This window comes from Panthera uncia (assembly GCF_023721935.1).
Source record: "Panthera uncia isolate 11264 chromosome E2 unlocalized genomic scaffold, Puncia_PCG_1.0 HiC_scaffold_19, whole genome shotgun sequence".
Classification (NCBI taxonomy): Eukaryota; Metazoa; Chordata; class Mammalia; order Carnivora; family Felidae; genus Panthera; species Panthera uncia.
In genome coordinates this window covers 28,760,869-28,783,308 of record NW_026057588.1, presented here as the reverse complement: position 1 = coordinate 28,783,308, position 22,440 = coordinate 28,760,869, and the positions used below count along the sequence as shown (strand labels likewise).

At 37.2% G+C, this 22,440-nt stretch overlaps 1 protein-coding gene and 1 non-coding gene across 12 annotated transcripts in view; both read right to left on the bottom strand.

Moving 5' to 3' along the window:
* Positions 1-4,802: 4,802 nt before the first annotated feature.
* CHD9 (chromodomain helicase DNA binding protein 9) overlaps positions 4,803-22,440 on the bottom strand; it is a 233,508-nt gene continuing 215,870 nt past the window's right edge. For all 11 annotated transcript variants that reach the window (XM_049621122.1, XM_049621121.1, XM_049621124.1 and 8 more), the window contains 5 exons: positions 17,863-18,002; positions 17,361-17,582; positions 13,212-13,340; positions 10,165-10,269; positions 4,803-7,486 (listed from right to left, as the gene is read on the bottom strand). In XM_049621122.1, the coding sequence (XP_049477079.1) occupies positions 6,608-7,486; positions 10,165-10,269; positions 13,212-13,340; positions 17,361-17,582; positions 17,863-18,002 (1,475 nt within the window). In that variant the 3' untranslated portion in view covers positions 4,803-6,607. The remainder of the gene's footprint in view (positions 7,487-10,164; positions 10,270-13,211; positions 13,341-17,360; positions 17,583-17,862; positions 18,003-22,440) is intronic.
* On the bottom strand, positions 13,000-13,103 carry LOC125916224 (U6 spliceosomal RNA). The gene has a single exon (XR_007455841.1). It is a non-coding gene; the product is annotated as a U6 spliceosomal RNA (small nuclear RNA).

The window sequence follows — 22,440 nt, the reverse complement described above, 5'->3', positions numbered from 1 at the left end:
TATTTTTTCTTGATTGTTTCACTAGTTTGTGTCTCAGAATTTGTCATTTCATCCAGGTTTATCTAATTTATTGGAATACAATTATTCATAATGTTCCCTTATGATCCTTTTTATTTCTGGAAGGATGGTAGGAATGTCCGCTTTCATTTTTGAATCTAGTCATTTGATGCTTCTCTTTTTTTACTGGCCAGTCTAGCTGAAGGTTTGTCAATTTTGTGGGTCTTTTAAAAGAACTACCTTTTGGATGTGCTATCTTTTTTCTTTTCTTCTTCTTCTTCTTCTTTTTTTTTTTTTTTTTAAAGTAGACTGTATGCCCAGTGTGGAGTCCAGTGCAAGGCTTGAACTCATGACCTGAACTGAGATCAAGAGTCCAAAGATCAAGGGACCTGGGTGGCTAAGTTAGTTGAGCATCTGTCTCTTGATTTTGGCTCAGTTCATGATCCCAGGATCATGGGATCCAGCCCTGTGGCAGGCTCTGCGCTGAGCATGTGCCTTGCTTGGGATTCTCTCACCCCTCTGCCATTCTCCCCTTCTAAATGTCACTCACCTGACTGAGGCACCCAAGTGCACTGAGATTTTTTTCTTAATGTAGACATTTACACTTACAGATTTCCTTTTATGCATCATTTGGGCTGCATCTCATATGTTGTGTATTTGTTTTCACGTATCTCAAAATATTTTCTAACTTCCTTTGAGATTGAGATTTCTAGGACTCATTGGTTATTTAGGAGTGTGTTAACTTGTACATAGTTGTGAATATCCACACTTTCTGACTTCAAACTTCATTCTATTGTGGCTACTTTGTATAATTACCTATTTCCAAAATTTGACTTGTTCCATGGTCTATCTTGGAGAATGGTCTTATGTGCCTTAGAAGAATTTTTTTCCCCTATTATTTGGTGATGTGTTCCACAAATGCTTCTTAGGTCTAGCTATTTTACTGTGTTGTTCAAATCTTGTTTTCTTGTTGACTGTTTGCCTATTTGTTCTACTGTTATTCAAAGTGGGAAGCTGAAGTCTTCAACTATTATCTAGGAGTTATTTTTCCTTTCAATTTTGTTACTTTTTTGCTGCATGTATTTTATGGCTCTGTTAAGTGCCTATAAAAGTGTTATATTTTCCTGATAGAATGACCCTTAAATCATTATAAAATATTCTCATTCATTTCTAGCAACATTTGTTTTAAAGTTTATCTTTTATGAGTACAGCCACTCCAGTTTTCTTATATTTACTGTTTACATGATATATTATAGATATATCATGCATATTTATGATACAATCTAAGTAATTCATATATATCTAAATAATTCACATTAACATGATTTAGATTACGATCAATGCAGGCATGTCACTATATACTAAATAATGCTGGGACAATGCATAATAATTAAGGCACTAAATATTAAAAAAAGCAAACATGTACAGAATTTGGGTGTGAAAAGATTTTTCTGTGGAAAAATACCAGAAACTTAAAACATGAAGAAATGGAGTATCTACATGACCACATAAACATGTGAAACTTTCACATTAAAAAAAAACGACAAAATTCACAGGCAAATTGAGAAAAATATTTACCACTTGTATAACAGGTATTGCAGAGAGAACAAGGACAGTTAATGCACAAAATACAAATGGCCTTATGAAGAGATATGAAAGACTTTATATTACTAATAATCAAAGAAATATGAACTAAATGTCTATCAAATTGGCAAAGATTAAAAAATATTCTAATGCCCAGGGTTAGCTAAAGAGACATGGGGAAAGGAAGTAGTTTCATGGTCTGTTGTTGGGGTAGAAAATAATACAGTCTGCCTGGTCTTAAAACTCAAACATAACTATTTCATGCCTAGATATTTATTCTAATGAAAAAATCTAAGTATTTGAAAAGACTTAACTACAAACGTACCATTGTTTAAGTAGTCCCAAACTGAAAAACATCTCAATGCTCAATAATTGGGCATTAAATAAGTTACGTTCCATCTATATAGTGGAATGAGAAAGTCCTTAAAAATGCTGTGGAAGATTCTTTAATGACATGGAAAAATTATCATGATATAATAAACGAAAAAAAGTTACACAATGGTATGTACAGTATAACTCCATTCTTATTAAAATAATATATATGTATATGCAAAGAAAAATGACCCAAAGCTTAACAGTTTTATCTCTGAGCATTTAACATTATGGGGGTCTTGGTTTACTTTGTGCTTCCCCAACTCCTCCTCCCCGAGCCCCCACCCCCCAAATTCTCTAGAATATGTACGTCTTATTTTTTTTTTTAAGAAAAGGGAAGAATAATTTAAAAATTCATCAAGATGTTATTTTTGCCTATTAATTTGGCAAAGATTACTTCAAAAGACAATACACAGTATTGGTAAGATTTTGGGGTGAGCACGCACAAAATACATGCTGCTGTGGTAGTAGAAGTTGCTACTAATGGCATCATTGTAAACTTGGCAACACAAATCAAAATCCTCAAGAACAGAGGAAGTATTTTCACTTCTAGGGACTAAGGAAGTCACAGGGGTGGATGCCAAAGATGCATTTATAAACTTGAACGTCCACTTGTACGTACATGGTTAAATAAATTCCATCTGTATGAGACAATACTAGGTGTTAAACATCACAACACAGGGTACTTATTGACATAGGTCAGTATATTAAGGGCAGAACAGTAAATATAATACTGATTTAATATGAAAGTGTGAAAGATTCCTAGGGCTACCATAACAAATTACCACAAACGGGGTGGCTTAAAACAACAGAAATTTATTCTCCCACAATTCAGGCCCGAAGTCCAAAATCAAGGTGTTGGCCGCGTCGCTTCCTTCTGGAGGCTCTGAAGCAAAATCTGTTCCATGCCGCTCTCCCAGCTTCCAGTGGTGGCTGACATTCCTTGGTGTTCCTTGGCTGGTAGTAGTGTCACTCGTCTCTGCTTGTTGTCTTATAGCCTTCTTCCCTTTGTCTCTGTGTCCTCTCCTCTTCTTATAAGGAACCAGTCATTGGATTTAGGGCCCACCCTAATCTAGTATAACTGCATCTTAACTAATTACATCTGCCAGGACCCTATTTCCAAATAAGGTCACATTCTGGAGGTTTGGGCTTGACATAAATTTTTGTTGGACACGATTCAACCCACTACATGTATGTAACATACATATTAAGCACGTTGGGTATCTGTATGAACAGCATTTATCTTGGGGTGGGTTTATGACGATTTAAATATATTTCTTTGTGCTTTCCTGCATTTTAAAATAAATAGCTTATGTACTGGAGTTGTATTTACGTAGAGACTAAGTTCTAAATTTGTTAAGGTGAACATTACTTGTAGTCAACAATCACTCTCCCTCCTATAGCTCACAAAATACAGAACATACCGTTTTGTACATAGTGTATTGTCTCCCCAAAACATCTAACATAGCCAATTCTTCCTCTAGCACTGTGTAGATTACTGTTCCTCTGATGAGCACTAGAGGAAGCAGTTGGCTTGGGTTTGTTTACATGCTACATTGTACAGAAAAGAAAAAGAAGGGTTTTCTAAGCATGAAAGTATAGTTGAATGGCTTCCAAGTTAAATGAGTGTATGATGAGACTCTACTGTTCTACTTTTCTAATTAGAGGAAAACTAAATTTCTTTCATGTTTATAAAAACACCAAAACAATCATGATGAATTAGGAAAGACTCTTCAGAACAAGGGAAAAAAAAAAATAATTACTGATTTCCAAAACGTACTCCGTGAAGAGGTTAGGTATAGCTCTGAGTCTTTCTGGACTTTTTTTTTAAAGGTCATGGGAAGAAAACTTAAGGAAATAACGATATTGTGGATATAATTATAGCCAACTTGTCCTTTTAAAAATTCTTCCAAAGTATCCTTTTCTTTTAAAGATTTAGGACTATGGTTTCTTTTATAACTGGATTAAGATCAATTATATACAAGTCAATTTAAAAAAAAGGAGTATTGTCATGTACAGAGGCTGACATCATGGGTAGTCAAAGAATATGTTTAATAAAAAATAATTAAACTTCCATTTGCTCTATAGAACATCATAGAAAGTAATTTAATAAATTACAAATGACTTTTTAAGACGTTTGCTCAACTACAGAAAGCAAATTCAGACTACACAAAACACAACTGGTAAATATTGCAAATGTCCAAAAGAAAAATTAGACTAAGACTTGAATCATGAAACCTGAAACAAGAGCTATAAATACAAGGCAATAACAGCTATAATTCTTTTAGTAACTACCAACACATACTTGGATATCCTTTCAACTGCAACTTTAGTATTATGGAATTCTACTGATTTTTTTTTTTTTCCTTATAACCCTTAACTTTACACAACCATATTTATGCATTTTTTTTTAAGCTGATAGCTGGACGACTTTTCCCCAATCAATACTAAGTAGAAGTGTCTTGAAACCCAAGAGAACATTTAAAGTTAGTATTAATGCTTTGAAAACTGCAAATTGCCTTATTACATAGAAAGAGAATCACTAAGATGTTAACCAAATTCATTTGACCGTAATTAGGAAAATACTTTATCTCATAAATTTGATATAAATTAGATTTTTAGTGATAAGATCTAGGGCTTTTTTTTTTTCCTTTTATTTTTTAATTGGGGAAAGAAAGGAATAAAGATCATGTGGGTAGAACTAGAGGGAGAGAGGGGGAAATGTGGATGCTGTTGAAATACTTTCACCGGCAAACCAGGTTAACTGTGTTTGAGAAACTTTGGCTATCTCATAGGTGTATTCTAGTTAAACAAAAGTGCAATACTGCAAAGGGAACATACTAAATATGTAATATATCATTTTCATGATGAAGAATTACTACCCACTTCTCCTGGATGGGCATTAGAGTGACTATTGCTAAGACACTGCATAAAGGACTATCAATTCAAAGCACTATTTTGGGGAAAATACAAAAATCAATACAATCCCAATGGAAGTTATATGATTTTGTAAATACATGTAACACTGTCTCTCTAATAAGGGGTTAGTTATTTTACACACAGAAACATAATTTACTGGTAAAGATCTTGGAAAATCCAATATAATTGCTGGGTTCATGACAAAACAACAGAGTTTTATCAAAACGCACTGAAAGTTATTTTTTTCCTCTGGGAGAGAAGTGGGGTACTTTTTCCCCCTAAATTTATCCCCTCGCAAACTTTATCACTGACTTATTCAAGTACCAGAAAATGCTAACATCTTTCTCTCCTTAGGATGTAAATGATATTTTACTCCAATTCAGTTCTAATTGTTTTAAATGTATATGAAAGTGAAACTGGACCTCTCCATCTTGTCGGAATAGCAGCTTTAGCAGGAGAAACTGTATCACAAATCAAATATCAGACAGATTTTGCATGATAAAGGGTTCTAAGAAATTGATCAGAAGCCTTGGGCTTCGTTTTTGTGGTTTACAGGTATAACTTGTATATATTTTTTGAGATTATTCAAAGTGCATATTCAAAATGGGCCAACTCAGTATATTTAATATAAACTGATAACCCAACACTGATTCTGGGCAACATTTCATCTGCTTCTACCTAGAAACTCAAAATGAATTCAGAGTGTTCTGCATATTACTTTACCACTATCCTCTGTTAATTCTGGAATATTTCCATGACATAAAACACAAATAGAAATCTACACAAATAAAGCAAACAAACAATTTCTTTTACATGAAGTATGCTGTGTTGAAAGTTCTTTTCAGTGGCATTTCATGAGTTTGCCTTTTCTGAACCCTGGAAACAGACATTACTCATCTGAGACATAATTATTTCTAAGAGGAGGCCAAACTTGGAAAAAGTGAAACTAAGTATGTCTAGAGGGTGCCAAAGTCACGTGACACAGGATTATTTTATGACTTGATTTTACCGACAGCAGAGTTAAGCTCAGCAAAAAGCAAGTCACAGTTCTTGCCAGATTAACATGATATATAGGATGTGTTTAAAAAACCCCTGAAAACAAGTATAGAATTAGAAACGAATGTAAACTTCCTAAACTAACTCAGCTGAGGTAACAGGTAGCCAGTTAAATTGGCTGATTGGGAAACTTATTTCTTCTTGAAAACACACTTGTACCTGAATTGGAAGCATCAGCAGTGCGTCACAACACTAGAGCATTTTCATGTAATTAAAGCAATGGATGGCGATGTAGATTCTACAGCTTTCATGACATTCATTAGCTGCCCAAATTATTGCTGAGTTTTGATCTGTAAATTATAGGTGTCAAGGAGGCTGTAAAACTATATTCAAATTAAATCAGTAATATGCATAAAGTATTCTGTGTTCACTGCAAATATATTAAATATACAACTCTTATTGAGCATCATTTTCATAAAATTAACCCCCAACAAAATTATAATGCCTTTTGTTGCAATTTTACACCTTTATGTATTTGATAGTACATACGAGTTCAGAAACTTAGGAATTTTAAGAAATATTACATGCAAAACGTCTCTGAAAGCAGTTTGCACTTCTAAACAAAGAACTGAAATGTTCGGTCAGTAAGTTATTGATGCACTCAACACTGGGGTATTTACAATTAATAATTAAAGAAAAAAATCCAAAATCAGTTCATAATTTAAGTGCAGTCTGGGAATCAGTCTTCATTACTAGAATCTGAATCCTCGGATGATGACGATGTACTATCAGATCCAGATGAAGCATCGGCTTTCTCTGAACCCTCATCTGTGCTGTTTTCGTTGAGAGGACTGGGTTCAGTTCCTCCTTTGTCTTCCTGATCTCTAACTCTGGAATCCTCCTCCTTGACTTCTATGGACTTAGATGAGCCTAAGTCACTGTTTTTGTTTTTCTGTACATCAAAAGTATTGGACTGGGACAAAGTTGGAATATGAAGATTAAGGCCTGGAGTGAGAAGCATCCCTGGATAAAGTATATTGGAGAGTAGGAGTGGGTTAAGAGCTAACGGGTTGGCAGCTGCAGCTGTATTTAATGCAGCAGTAGACGATGTCGAAGGAGAACTTGACACAGAGTTTTCTCCCCCGTTCTCTGAATTTTGACTCTCTGTCCTTTCTTTTTTTCCTTCTAGCTCCTTAGGGTCATTTCCCTTTTTTTCCTCTGTTCCAGATTCGGTAGGCTTTGTCAGGAGCCCTCCCATGCCCAGCAGATTTGGTAATCCAGTCATTCCTGACAGCAGCATGGGGAACATGGCAGCCACGTTTTTAGCTTCTCCTCCAGAAGAAAGGCCGGCAGGCATTCCCATCAGCCCTGCAGTGACTTGCAGTGACTGCAAGTTTTGTAGGTTTTGCTGTAAGGCCTGAAGAGTTGTGAGATCCACACCTGGAAGTAATCCATTGGCCGACAAAGGATTGCCTGAAACACCGCTGGCAGTTGTAGCTGTGGCCGCTGCCGTGGCCTTCGCAATTCCACTTTTGGGCCGCCGCCCCCGCCTGCTGACCTCCTCTCTCACAACGGGACCAGTGAGAATACGCTCATACATACTTTCTGGAAGAAACCCCTAAAAAAAAAAAAAAATCAGCAACAACAGCTGTATTAAAATAAAATCAATAGCTATCAAATAAAATCCATAATTACTCAGAAACTTAGTCTGTGCTGATAGAACATAATCAATTATGAAAGACATAGCCTAATTTCACATTATAAGTGGTGGCCTGAAATAGTTCTTCCGTTTATCATTTTTTTCACAGGGCAAGAGAGCAGAAGGAGGCCTCTAGCTTTCTTCCACACTGTGAGGCATACATTTGTGCAACAGTTCTGGAAAAAAGAAGGTCCAAAGATATTTTTTCATGAGGGTTGCTTCCACACCTTTACATGTCTCACATCACCAATGACTCTAAGAGACTAATAAAGAAGTGCCTCTCCTGCAGTCTAGAAGAACGATAAGGAAAAGGACAGAGAAAGTAAGTAAAAGGTTAAATGAGAGGCTTCATGCAAATCTTCTGTCACTTTGGGAATAGGGAGGGAGAGCCACAGCCACGCTGAAAAAGATACTCAAGTGATTCTCCCATGACTCTGGGCTTAGAAACTCTTAGAAGTCATAGGAGTTTAGAATCTCTAGACCAGCATTGTCCAAGAGAAATACAAGCCACATAATGTAATTTTAAATTTTCTGGTAACTGCATGCATTAAAAATGGTAAAACAGAAATAGGTGATGTTAGGGGCTCAGTTGGCTCAGTTGGTTAAGCATCCAACTCTTCATATTGACTCAGGTCATGACCTCATGGTTCGTGAGATCGAGCCCCGCATCAGGCTCTGTGCTGACCATGCGGAGCCTGCTTGGGACTTTCTCTCTCTCTCTCTCTCTGCCCCTCCCTTGCTTACTCTCTCTCTCCCTCTCAAAATAAAGAAAAAATATTAGAAACATGTGACATTAATTTTAGTAATATAGTCTGTTTATAAAATTTAACCAGTATATTATCATCTCAATATGTAATGTATGAAAATAAAGATATTTTATATTTTCTATTTTTTCCAAACTCAGTCTTAAAGACCCAAACCAGGGTAGGGGAATGGGCAAAATGGGTGAAGGGGAGTGAGAGACACAGGCTCCAATTATGGAATGAATAAGTCATGGGAATAAAAGGCACAGTATAAGGAATATAGCCCAGTGATGTTGTGATAGCATCGGCAGCTACACTGTGGCGAGCACAGCATAATGTATAAACACGTCAGCTCACTAAGTTGTACGCCTGAAATTAATGTAACATTGTGTGTCAACTATACTAAAACAAAATTCCAGCCCAGTGTTTTACACTTGTTACACACACTCTGTTTTAGGCTGGCCACATTCCAAGCGCTCAATCACCACACGTGCTTGGTGACGACCGTTTGTGACAGTGCAGCTCCCGACAGCAGCTTCAAAGACACTCATGGTACTATTTTTAAATGGTGTTCTGAACTGATCAACTTACTTGTTTTCTTTACAAAAGCATTAGGGTTCACTGCAGAAAATAAGACAGCAAAAAAATACAAAGAAAAAAAATCATCCATAATTTCACCATTCAGAGAGAACCATGGCTAACGTTTCAGGATGTGTGTTTCCATTTTTCCCTTGTGCATATCTACAGATTCTACAATTCTTCCCACTTCTGTTTCTAAAATAAATAGAATCATAATGAACCTAGTTTTATAGCCTGCCCTTGTCATTTGGACACTTGTAGAAAAAATAGCTTTGTATTTTGATTGCTGAAATCAAGAGTTGGATGTTTAACCACCTGAGCCACCCAGGTGCCCTGATACAATTTTTTAAATAGTTGCACAAAGGGACATCTGGGTAGCTCAGCTGGTTAGGTGACTTCTGATTTCGGCTCAGGTCATGATCTCGCAGTTCTTGAGATCATGCCCCATGTTGGGCTCTACTCTGACAATGCGAAGTCTGCTTGGGATTCTCTTTCCCTTTGTCTGCCCTTCTCCTGCTCACCCTCTCTCTCTGTCTCAAATAAAAAATAAATAAACTTAATAAAATGAAATAAAATAGATGGCTGGACCATTAATATATTCCCAATTTTTTACTACTATACTATGATGAATATACTTAAACACCTTTCCTCACATCTTTGATTAGTCTTGGGAGCATTGCTCAAATAGTTATCTTAGAGGTTAAAATGAAAACAGATCAGCCTATGTTGATTCTGCATTCTAACTCAACAAGCATCTGAGAAATTTGTAACATGTGCTGCAAAATAAAAACTGTGAACTAAAAAACACTGTCACACGTTCATGCAATATTTAATTCTTAAAACTTAATCTCTGGTATAATTAAATGGCATCTAATTTTCCCTTTTGAGTATAATTGACACACAATGTTACGTTAATTTCAGGCGTACAACTTAGTGATCTGACAAGTTTATACATTATGCTGTGCAGCTACCGTCCGTCCTGTTACGGTGTCACTCACTGTATTCCTCATGCTGTGCCGTTTACTCCCGTGACTTACTCATATTCTGTAACTGGGAGCCCATACTTCCCGCTCCCCTTCGTCCATTTTGCCTCCACCTACCTCCCCTCTGTATTTAAAGATCTGATTCTGCTTTTTGTTCTCTTCCGTTGTTTTTGATTTTTGTTTTTAGATTCCACTTATGAATGGAATCATATGGTAGCTGTCTTTCTCAGTTCGACTAAACAGCGTCTAATTTTTGAGATGATGCCTGAGTTAGTACGTATGAAATACTCACAGACTGCTTAACAACATCTCCCCATTCAGGAGCCACTCCATATTCTGAATTTTCTTTCAGGAATCGACATAAATCTTTTAAAGGGGGAGCAAAAGCACCTCCAACCTGTAAATGAAAAACAGATGGTTAGATAAAGATACTAAATATGAAGACACTTCTTGCTTTTATTCTGTGCTGTACAGTTTATTTCTTGAACCACCTTTGACAATCTTTATTAAAAAGGACTACCACAGGCCAGAAGCACTATTTTTTTTTTTTTAATTTTTTTTTAACGTTTATTTATTTTTGAGACAGAGAGAGATAGAGCATGAACGGGGGAGGGTCAGAGAGAGGGAGACACAGAATCTGAAACAGGCTCCGGGCTCCGAGCTGTCAGCACAGAGCCCGACGCGGGGCTGGAACTCACGGACCGCGAGATCGTGACCTGAGCCGAAGTCGGACCCTTAACCGACTGAGCCACCCAGGCGTCCCCAGAAGCACTATTAACATAACATATAGACATGTGGCAATGTAACTTTTAAATGCTTTAAGTGACTAGAATAGTAAAACAAATAACCACCATTTACTCTGCACTTACTATGCTGGATAGGTGATATCGCCTAGTTAAGAGCATATATACCCTTTGGAGTCAGACTTACCAGCTATGTGAACTGGGGCAAATCAATAAATCCCTCTGAGCCTCAGCTTTCTGATCTGTAAAATGGGGATAACAATACTTCCCTTATAGGGTTTTATGAGGATAAAAATGAGACAACTCAAGTGCTTTAGCACAGCATCTCGCACATAACAAATATTTTATTCTTTTTATTATATGCCAAGTACGCTAAGGATTTTAAGTATATGACTTACTTTAGTCCTCACTATATCTTTCGAGACAGTATTATTTCTGTTTTTCAAATGAAGGAATTAAGCCTCAGAGAAGTTATATAAATCGCCCAAAGCTAGCTAGTTAGTGTTAGGGTCAACTTTCAACCTCGGGTCTCAAAAACTCACGCTCTTATCTGTCACGTAAATTGAAACCCTAACTATAAAAAATATACATATTTTTTGAATGTGAAAAGCGATACAACCAACCAAGTAATCACAATATGAGAAAATTTAAAACCTATATATAATAGTTAGTATGAAATTAAAACAAAATGATTTGGACCTATCAACTTCATGTTCCTTTGGAGCCTAAAGATACTTTGTAAGTCCTTTTTCCATACCTCTCTGGATGAATATATTATCTCCTGACAGGACACAGACAGGATTTTAATGTGGCCAGGTATAATACCCGTACGTAACCTTTTCTAGTATTTCCTACAGTCTTTACTTAGTCTCTGCAGTTTCTGTCCTACTCTCCTTCTCTTTATTCCCTTCATTAAGCTCCAATTTAAATGGAGGCCCTCTGGGTGGTTTATGGGGATTTAGAAGGTAGATTCTTTTCAAGCCTTAGGTCTGTACTCTAGACTCTGAACAAGAACTAACTATAAATTAAGGGAAATGAATAGGTCCCTTATCAGGTTACCACAAATTAAAATAAGATTAGGAGTGCTTAATACCTAACAAGTAAAAATACAAAACTGTTCCATTTCCTTAAAACTGGCTAAGACAAATTTATCCATAGCCAGTAATGCTAATTTTTGTTTTAAGATGAAGTGCAAAGATTTGTAACACAATCTACATAAGCACAAAATTAAGTAAAATGCTACTAGAATGTCATCTTGTTCTTTCCCTAATACACCTATGACATCATTTTAAAGTACTAACAAAAGCTGAATAAGCTATCTCTACAAAATTGGGGAAAGATCTGTATTAGTTTTAATGAGTTGGCACACATAACAATATCAAAACAGTTGTTAAATTAATTTATGAGTGAAGGAACTCAATGAAAAATCTGCTGTTCTTATTCTGAGGTCATCTTTTTCTTTATTTTGTTGCATGTTCAGCCGTATTAAAACAAAACAAAAACAAAAACAAAAACAGAATAAAAATACCGGAGCTATAAGATTACAAAAAGGGCGTCCAAGTGTTGTATCATTTATGCTGTGAGTTGAAAGAGACACCTACCAATCCAAACATAAACAAAAACAATTTGGGGAAACAAATGTTGAGCCACCTTTGGTTTTAGAATTAGAATTTGGAAAAACCTGACTCTTGCCATTCATCAGTCAATAAAGCACTAAGACAAACACAGCAGTGCCCTTATTCTATAAGGGACCTTTGTTTAAGACATTCTATTTTCATCTACCAGAAAATTACGCAATATGTTGATTTTATTTATTTTTCCAGTTTTTAAAATTATTTATTTTTTAAATTTACATCCAAATCAGTTAGCATAATAGTACAATAACGATTTCAGGAGTAGATTCCAGGGATTCACCTCCCGCGTATAACACCCAGTGCTCATCCCAGCAATACGCTGATTTTAATCACTTTATGACCATCTGACAGGGAATGAGTGATAAATATATAAATCCATGATGGCTGTGACGAGAACATCAGAGTTTCTCAACCCGTGCACCATGGACATTGTGGGCTGGTGCTGTAAGGGATTATCGTCTGCACTGGAGAACGTTTAGCAGCATCCTTCCCCTGCCTACCACCACCCCACCTCCCAAGTTGTGGCTACCAAAGATGTCTCCAGGCATGGCCAAATGTCTCTGGAAGACAAAATTGCTCCCAGTGAGAGCCACTGCTTTGGATGTGGTGCTCCTGTGCAGTGCCACACTGCATAGGCACAGACATGTGAAGTGACTTGCTTATTTCGTTCCACAGCTTAGCCAAAGATGCGGGATTTGAAATTAGACCGTATAAAACCACAGCCCGTGTCTCTTCTCACAAATCTGCTAGTTAAATATGGAACGCTTCAAGACCTTGTGCGTCATCTTTGTGCATGGGCCATGCTGATCTCCGCATCGTTCCAGTTTCATTCTACGTGCTGCCGAAGCGAACACAATACATCTGTCCAGGTCTGTTAGGAAACTGTGCATAATGAAACAGGGTTCTAGAGAAATCCTAAGCCCTGAACCAATACAAAGGATTAACCACAAATATATAAATACCTTTCTGGCATTTCTTCTGTTAATCAGCTGAACACGTTCTTCTCCAGTAAGACTATTAACATCGAGTTTATTAGGGTTTCTGCACCGATGCCTCTTTTGTTTGGGCCTCCCCTCATGGAGCTGCATTCTCTAAAATATATAAGCAAAGAAATAGCTTTAAAACAGTGCGAACAGTACAAAAGAGCTGAACCAAGTTACTTAATCCTGTAATACTGTATAATACATATTAGATATCTATATCTAACATTGAAGATTTTACCCTTTAGTTATACTTTAAAAGACTTAAACTTTAAATATTTTTATATTTAATACAGCTGACCCCTGAACAACATGGGGTTAGGGGTGCTCCCCCCGCCATAGTCACAAATCCTCATATCTTGATTCCCCCCCCCCCAAACTTAACTGCTAATAGCCTACTGTTGACCAGAAGCCTTACTGAAAACACACATAGTTATATGTGTTATATCCTGTATTCTTACCACAAAATAAGCTCAAGAAAATGTTATTAAGAAAATCAGAATGAAGAGAAAATACATTCTCCATACTGTGCTGTAAAAAGCCCATGTATAAGGGGACATGCACAATTCAAACCTTGTTGTTTGAGGGTCGCTGTGTAATAAAATACTAAGTAAGGCTTTAGAGTTACCAATAATGCTGGAGCAGCCTCCTGTAAATTGTACACTTCTTTACTTTTTCTCCTGACACATCGGGTTTTTTTCTGTGCCGATACAATCTGTATTTGTGCTAGCTGTGGCTCTCCTCTTTCGTCATCTCACTAATAGTTTTTATCTCTTCACTAATAGTCTTTATGAGTGAGTTTTTATCTCATCTCACTAATAGTTTTTATCTCTTTGGAGAGGTTACCTTCGTCAAGGCCACGCAGCTAGCAAGTGGCAGGATCTGGCAATAAAACTCTTTGCATCAGGCCATGCTGCTTACGTGTACAGCTTAGCAAAGCAGGGCTTGCTGTTTATAGCTGTCTCGGACCAACGAGAACATTGCAAGAGATGAATGCTCACACTCTTCTGCAAGGCATACCTGTCCCATCACAGCCTGGGCCTAAATTCACCTTTTCTGTCTAGTTACTACTGCCCCACTCGGTCCCCCACACACCCTGTGACATCAGGCTAGCCATTGTTTTATGAATGTGTCTTACAATCCTATCCTCTTTCAACTCTTCATAATTGTTTTATAATGCCTAGAATAGCCTCCTCTTGGGTTAACCTGGTCAAACCTACTTATTCTTTATCATCCATCAGTCATGTATGTCAGCTCTCTTTTCTTTCCACATTTCCTTAGACACTTGGCCTAGGCAGAGTCATTCATATTCCTTTTATCTGTTTCTATGGTACTCTATACATACCTGTTATTACATATCTGTATCTATCATGTTGTAGTTACTCAGCTCTAGACATATCCCAATAGAGTATGAGAGCCAAAAAATCATTAACGTGAAGTATCCTTCAGAAATCAAACTAACGGTTATCTTGTATTCTTTATCACAATGCTGCTTTTAAAATATTTTAAAATCTTAATAATAGTATGTAACGTTATCTAAAACATTACGATAAAAAGTTTATTTGCAGTGAAAATGATGAATGGCTGTAAGTTTAAAAAATTAATAAAGATTCCTTTGCAGCGATGAGAGACAGACAGGAGAATCCTTTACAGACTACAGTATACATGCCACGATGGCAAGAACTTTATATTGCTCATGATTTTATACTCCATCCCTTAAAAGAGGGGCTAGCACACAGTAGTTACTCAATAAAAATCTGTTGCCTAGATAAATGTTATTTTCTAACATGTTAAGTTATAGGGTTGAACTAATGATTCTCATTATTGTTAGAATTGCAGTATTCATTCTAAGATTATCCATCATATTTAGGGAAAATTCCTCCCCTCATAATTATAAGAGCTTTATTTGGCTTAAAACATTTTTTTTTTTAATTTGTTTTTTAGAGAGAGAGAGAGCACACGTGTGAGTAGGGAGAGGGGCAGAGGGAGAGAAAGAGAACCTCAAGCAGGCTCCACACTCAGCGAGGAGCCTGATGTGGGGCTTGATCCTACCACCCTAGGATCATGACCTGAGCTGAAATCAAGAGTCAGATGCTCAACTGACTGAGCCACCCAGGCATCCCTATTTGGCTTTTAAAAAATCAAACATAATTAAAGCTTATTCGAGAATTAGTGGCATCCTTTGAGAAAACCAGGGATGTGAAAGGCATGTGAAACTCAAGACTGAGGCAGTTGGTTATTTCCTGGTGTCAATAATGGCAATGTAAAATTCTAGACTAAGTACATATTACAGACACAAAGACCACTGTAGGGACTGGAGCTTTTGTAGTTCCTTTTCATGAAAAAAATAACAAGTAATTTTTTCTGTTAATAAAATAACAACTTTACCTTTATATAGAATTTTTTAATCTTCAAAAGACTTTCAGTTTTTAATCACTGGCTCAGTGAATATTCATAGAAAGCTAGATACTATTCTACGTATCAGGAATTATGTACTAAATAAGTCCTGGGGATACAAAGTCCTGGGGTAACTAGGACACGGTCCTTAAGAAGCTCACAGAGTACTAAGACAGCTTCACTGGGCTGTCCATTTAATCTTCATAATGAAGGCAGATACAATAGGTCTGCTAGCTTCATTGTATAGAGGATCTGGCACAAATTTTGGTAATCAGTATCTAATAGTAAAATACTGCAAAATGAGGGGCACCTGGGTGGCTCAGTCAGTTAAGCATCCGACTTTGGCTCAGGTCATAATCTCACAGTTTGTGAGTTCGAGCCCCACGTCCGGCTCTGTGCTGACAGCTCAGAGCCCGGAGCCTGCTTCAGATTCTGTGTCTCCCTCTCTCTCTGCCCCTCCCCTGCTCATGCTCTGTTTCTCTCTGTCTCAAAAATAAATAAAACATTAAAAATTAAAAAACAATACTGCAAAATGAAATAACAGATTTCTATGAGTAAGAAAGCCATATGCCTATAAGATAGCGCGCACAAAGTATTTCAGGGGATGTAAAAATGCAAATGAAATGTAACAATTCTCACTTGGATTAATGTAAACTCAATGTGCATCTGGAGAGACACAGCTATACTGTTATAGCCTGAAGAAGAGCTTAAAAGTAGTAGTTTGGACACTGGATTTAAGACTGTGTAGCTTGTAATATTTACTTAAAATTTTAGTATTTTAAGTTCTTTATCTAAAAAAGTTATAATAACGCCATTCTGATAAAGGTGTCATGAGTGTTAAATGAGATAATATACGTTAAGTGCTAATTATGATGCCAGGTACACAGCTAAATCTCAATACATGTTTAATATGATCATAGTATTTTTTTTTAAGTTTATTTATTTTGAGAGAAAGCATGTGTGTGCGTGGAGGAGGGGCAGAAAGAGAGGGAGAGAGAGAGAATCTCAAGTAGGTTCCACGCTGTCAGCACAGAGCCTGACATGGGGCTCAATCTCAAGAACGGTAAGATCATGACCTGAGCCAAAAATCAAGTCTTGCTTAACGAAGACTGAGCAACTCAGGCACCCTTAATATGATCACTAGTGTTTTACTTTATTTTTATTACTACTTTTTAATGTTTATTTATTTTTGAGAGAGAGAGAGAGGGGGAGAGAGAGAGAGAGCCAGAGACAAAGTGTGAGAGGGGTAGGGGCAGAGAGAGAGGGAGACACAGAATCAGAAGCAGGCTCCAGGATCTAAGCAGTCAGCACAGAGCCCCACGCGGGGCTCAAACTCACAAACTGTGAGACTGTGACCTGAGCTGAAGTCAGACACTTAACTGACTAAGCCACCCAGGTGCCCCTGGTCATTAGTATTTTAAAATAAACTCCTTGAGGAAAAGGATTGGAAATGTTATCCCTTTATAACCTTCACTGGGTCTTACATGGTACTCTGTATATTGTTACACAGTAACATGGTCTTACATGGTACTCTGTATATATTACTATTAAGCACAGAATGGAAAAATGGAAAAAGGCACTCATGGGGAAAATGGTATTTTTTTCTGTTAGCTTTCCTAAATCTTGGGCAGAACGTGTATTTACATAAGTGGGTAAAAATTTATGCTTCATCAGCACAGATTTGGTAAGTCACAGAAATAAAATCAATACCAAGATTTGTAAGGCATCACCTACAGGAATAAAAGCTCCTAAATCTTCCACATAACCTGGGTGCTCCTTAAGCCATTTTTCCAAATCCTTTCTCTTTGGCGCATCATCGCCTGCAAGTCTTGTCCCATCTTTCAGGTTAATAACTGGAACCGGACTTTCTGTATCCGGAATTCCTTGAGGCTGAGTGTAGGACAGTGCTGGATTTATCCCTGTAGAAATCTGGGAGCTGGTTAGGCCTACAGTTACCTGTAGAAAAACACCAAATGAAAATTTTATTGCTATGCTTTATCATTCAATTCTTTGCAAAGTCTAATGAAGCAACTGTTTTTGAAGAGGAAAAAAGTAAGTTTTTCAAATTTAAAATTTTCATGAATCTTAGGCAGTGTTGGATGCCTCTGAAATAGAATCCAAAGTACAATCTAATTTCCTAATTAATATTTTTATGCTATAAAACATTCACAGAACAGCAATATGTATATTTACTAGGACTGAATTTTGGACTCAAGGATCAGTAGTTTTTACTTACATGATTAGGTGGTTTATTTCTGTTAAAAAAGAGGATGTCAACACCTTCTACATTCTTCCTCCTTCCCCGCCTTTTTTTGACTATAGGCTGGTTGTCTAATCTAACTCCATTGGCACCAAGGGTTGACTGAATGGAAGTACCTAATCAAATAAAAAAATGCAAAACAGTGGTCAGAATCTAGATGTTCAGTTAAAAGCAATAATTTTTCTAAATATATGGAAGTGTTAGTTCTTATTTTACACCACCCCTATTCCTCATTTGAAAATTTGGAAAACTATAATCAACTTTTTGACTTGTCTCTTCAAATTTCCCCCCCTGATTCTCACACATCTTATCTTCCTCTCCCTTTTAGAGGAGGAAGTGTGTCTTTCTCACGGATAAGACAAATCCTTCTCCCTCCTCTGCAGCCACTAATTCCTACCTTTTCTGAAAGCTTGTTTTATCAGTCTACTTTCTTGTGCCAAAATACCCATTCTGTATCAGATTCTTTTCCCTGACTTAAAAACATGGCCTAACTCAAACAACAAATAAACCTCTTTCAGCCTTTTATAATTCCCCAAACCTTCGAAAGGTTAGTATTTGTTGTGCTCTCTTTTTCACGACCAGCTCCTTCCTCAATTTCCCACAGTCCGTTCCTGTGCCAGCTTTTGGCAGGGGTTTTAAGATCACCACTAACTTTTTAGTTGCCAAGTTAAACTGACCTTTATTGTTCCACATTTCAATAAAAATGTCTGTAAGTGGTATGAATTAAAGTTCCATGCATTCAGCCATTTTTTTCCAATAAATAAATACTTATCGAATAGCTTGTACGTAGGTACAAGGTCCTACAATGGTTCGAAGAGGAGTTAAATGGTGTTTCTGTCCTCAAAAGTACATAATCTAGAGCTCTCCTTAAAATACTGTTAAGGATGAGATGTTTGTTTAAAATAATTCACAGCTTATAGTGAGAAATGCATTTTTAATCAATTCAAGGAAAATTTTTAGAGCAAGTCCAGGGTATCCCTGAATAAGGAGTTGCCCATTGGCTGGCTGTGCAACCTTATGGAAGCCACTTACCTTCATCACATCTCAGTTTCAAAAAGGTACCTTAAATCATATGGTAAGGAATTGCTAGTTACAATGATTAAAAAGTAGGTTTGCATATAAAAAAGCACACTAGGAATGTGACATCACTTTATAAAGAAAAGCTTTCATTATCCACCTAGTGAATTTCATTATAACCAGATTCACAAAACATTATAAATGATTTGGAAATACTTTCACTATAGCACATTTTACTTTATTTTTTTAAAGGCTTATTTTTGAGAGAGAGAAAGAGCGAGAGCGAGAGCGAGAGAGAGAGAGAGAGCAATAGGGGAGGGGCATAGAGAGGGAGGGACAGAGGATCTGAAGCAGGCTCCACACAGATAGCAGGGAGCCAGATGTGGGGCTTGAACCCATGAGCCTTGAGATCATGACTTGAGCTGAAGTTGGATGCTCAACCAATTGAGCCAGCCAGGTGCCCCTAGCACATTTCAGCTATAACAATAAACTTTCCCAAAGTACCATTTTTAAAGTACTATTCTTTAAAAAAAAATTTTTTTTTAAATGTTTATTTATTTTTGACAGGGACAGAGCATGAGCAGGGGAGGGGCAGAGAGAGAGGGAGACAGGCTCCGAAGCAGGCTCCAGGCTCTGAGCTGTCAGCACAGAGCCCGACGCGGGGCTCAAACTCACAGACCGTGAGATCATGACCTGAGCCGAAGTCGGACACTCAACCAGCTAAGCCACCCAGGCGCCCCAAAAGTACTATTCTTTTTTATAAGAACTTCTCATAACTTCCTATTCTTTTCTTTTTTCTTTTCTTTCGTTTATTTATTTGAGAGAGAGAGAAACTGTGAGCAGGGGGTGGAGCAGGAAGAGAGAGAGAGAGAGAGAGAGAGAGAGAGAGAATATCCCAATCAGGCTCCGTGCCATCAGTGTAGAGCCTGATGCAAGGCTCGAACCCACAAGCCATGAGATCATGACCTGAGCCAAAATCAACAGTCAGACGCTCAACTGACTGAGCCACTCAGGTGCCCCATGACTTCCTATTCTAATATGAATGAAATACCTTGTATCAGCCCCTTTCCAGCATGACCCCCAACCCTCAATCCCTGCCCCAGCTCAGTTTTTATGTTGTGTATAACCTAGATTCACCTTTTCTAAGCAGGCTCTGATTTCATACAAATATCTCTCCAGTAGGGATTTACATACTAGCTATGTCAATCTTATCACAAAACCATACTATCAAGTCTCTGGTTCATGCTATTCTCTGCTTCTCTTCCACCTCTCCCGGGAAGGTCACTTTCCAGAAAGACCATTATCTAATCTGCCTCTTCTACATCTTTTTCAATTCTACCTCTTCCAGAGGACTCTGCCTAAGTTTCTAGACAGCAGTGGCTCCCCTCTTCTCTGGTATTTAGTAGCTATAATGTGCTGTGTGGCAAAACATATCTTGTTTTTGTTAATGTCTTGTCTGATATTTAAATTTTCTTAATGTTTGTTTAGATTTGAGAGAGAGAGAGAGAGAGAGAGAGAGAGAGAGAGAGAGAGAGAATAAGAGTGCAAGAGGGGGAGGGGCAGAGAGGAAGACACAGAATCTGAAGCAGGACAGCATAGAATCTGAGCTGTCGGTACAGAGCCTCACTCGGGGCTTGAACCCATGAACCGGGAGATCATGACCTGGGCCAAGTCAGATGTTTAACTGACTGAGCCACACGGGTGCTCCAAAGTCTTGTCTAATATTTTAACATGTAGGTCTTAGTCTACCAAGCAACTGAAAGGCAGACAGTGTCTATGTTTCTTTTTACTTTCTCTTTACTATATTTCCGGTGTAATATAAAAAAGTACTTAATTATCTCTGGAAAAACAACTGCATATACACCAAAGTGTGCATTTATAAACATACCCTATTTGACAATTCATAAACATATTTTCTTTGGCCAATTATATACTACTGTGATGCCCTTCCTTCCTTTTTTTCTTTCTTAAAAAAACTGAGCCACCTTGAGTTATTTCTGAGGGTGATTTTTATAAACGTTACTGATTTAAGCTAGAATCCAAAATGGAAAATTTAACTTAATCTCCTTTATAAAGCTTGTATTGCCTTTGTCATAGATGCAATCATAACACTATTAAGAATAGCTTCTTTCTGCTAAATGTCTACGAGGTGCCACACACCGAACGTGGTTTAAACAGTGTTTTCTTAAATCATCAAAAACGAAACAATAAAATCATAGAGGTATCATTATTTTTTCATTAAAAAAATTTTTTTAGAGAGAGAGCACTCATGTGGGAGAGAGTGGGGGAGGGGCAAAGGGAGAGAGAGATCTTTAGCAGGCTCCACACTCAGCACGAGGCCCAGTGTGGGGCTTGATTCCACAACTACAAGATCATGACCTAAGCAGAAATCAGGAGTTGGATGCTCAACCAACTGAGCCACCCAGGCACCCCAACACAGAAGTAATATGAGGCCTATTTTATAAATGAGCTCAGAAGCATTAAGTTACTGGCCTAATGTCACAGCTGGCAAATGACAGAATTAAACCCTAGGCTGTTTGGCTCTATCAACACCCTCTGTTCATTATTCTAGGTAGTTTCTGGAATGGGCTCTTTAGTTTTGTCTTATTGTAATTTATGCTATTTTACTATCCCCTTCATTAATTAAATTACATTACAACCTGTATCTTTATTGGAAACTTTCAGATAAAATTCAGAGGGACCCATATAAACATAAAAAGGGTCTAGGCTTTGGAATATTAAGAATTATGATAATAGTATTTATTCAGCATCTAATTCTAAAACCTGTGAGGTACCAATTTTAACATTGGTTTAGCATCTAATTATGTGCCCGGCTCTGTATTAGCCACTCTACACATATTATTTATCTCACCTAACAACGATCTCCTACCCCAACCCTTCATTTCATAAACAAGAAAAGGGAAAAAATTGTTAAGAGATGTTCTAAGAGTCGAATAGGAAGGCAAATCTAGATTTCACATTTCAAATTAGTAAGATGGATGAGATATAATGCTTAGATAATAACTCTTCCTAGTTTTAATGTCTGAGGCTTTTTAATATTTTACATAGCTGCAGATTAGTGTCACAATTACTACTTATACTATTAAAAATAGTAATATTTGCCAAAGTAACCTTTAAATAACCTTAAAGGTGAACACTGTACAATTCAGCTGCAATAGCAATAAAATGGTCAGATGATATTAGTGTCAATCCCATTTTATGGTGGAGTTATCAGAGTACAAGAAATTGTATTTCTAAACCCCACTTAGGTTAGTCAAAAGAGCCCACAGCTTATCTTCCCCATTTGTTCCCATTTTTCCCCTAAAAACACAGAGCTCCTTTAATACAATACTGTTAATGAAAAGCACAGTTTGGGGATTTATACTTCAGTAGTAGAAGCATGGCTGATTCATATTTGAACTGCAATCTGTACATGTCTGAAAGTCCAGGAACTAGAGAATTACAATGAATGGTTAATGAATCTGTAAGTAATACTGACGGTACTAATTTGTAATTTAACTATGATTTATAATTAAA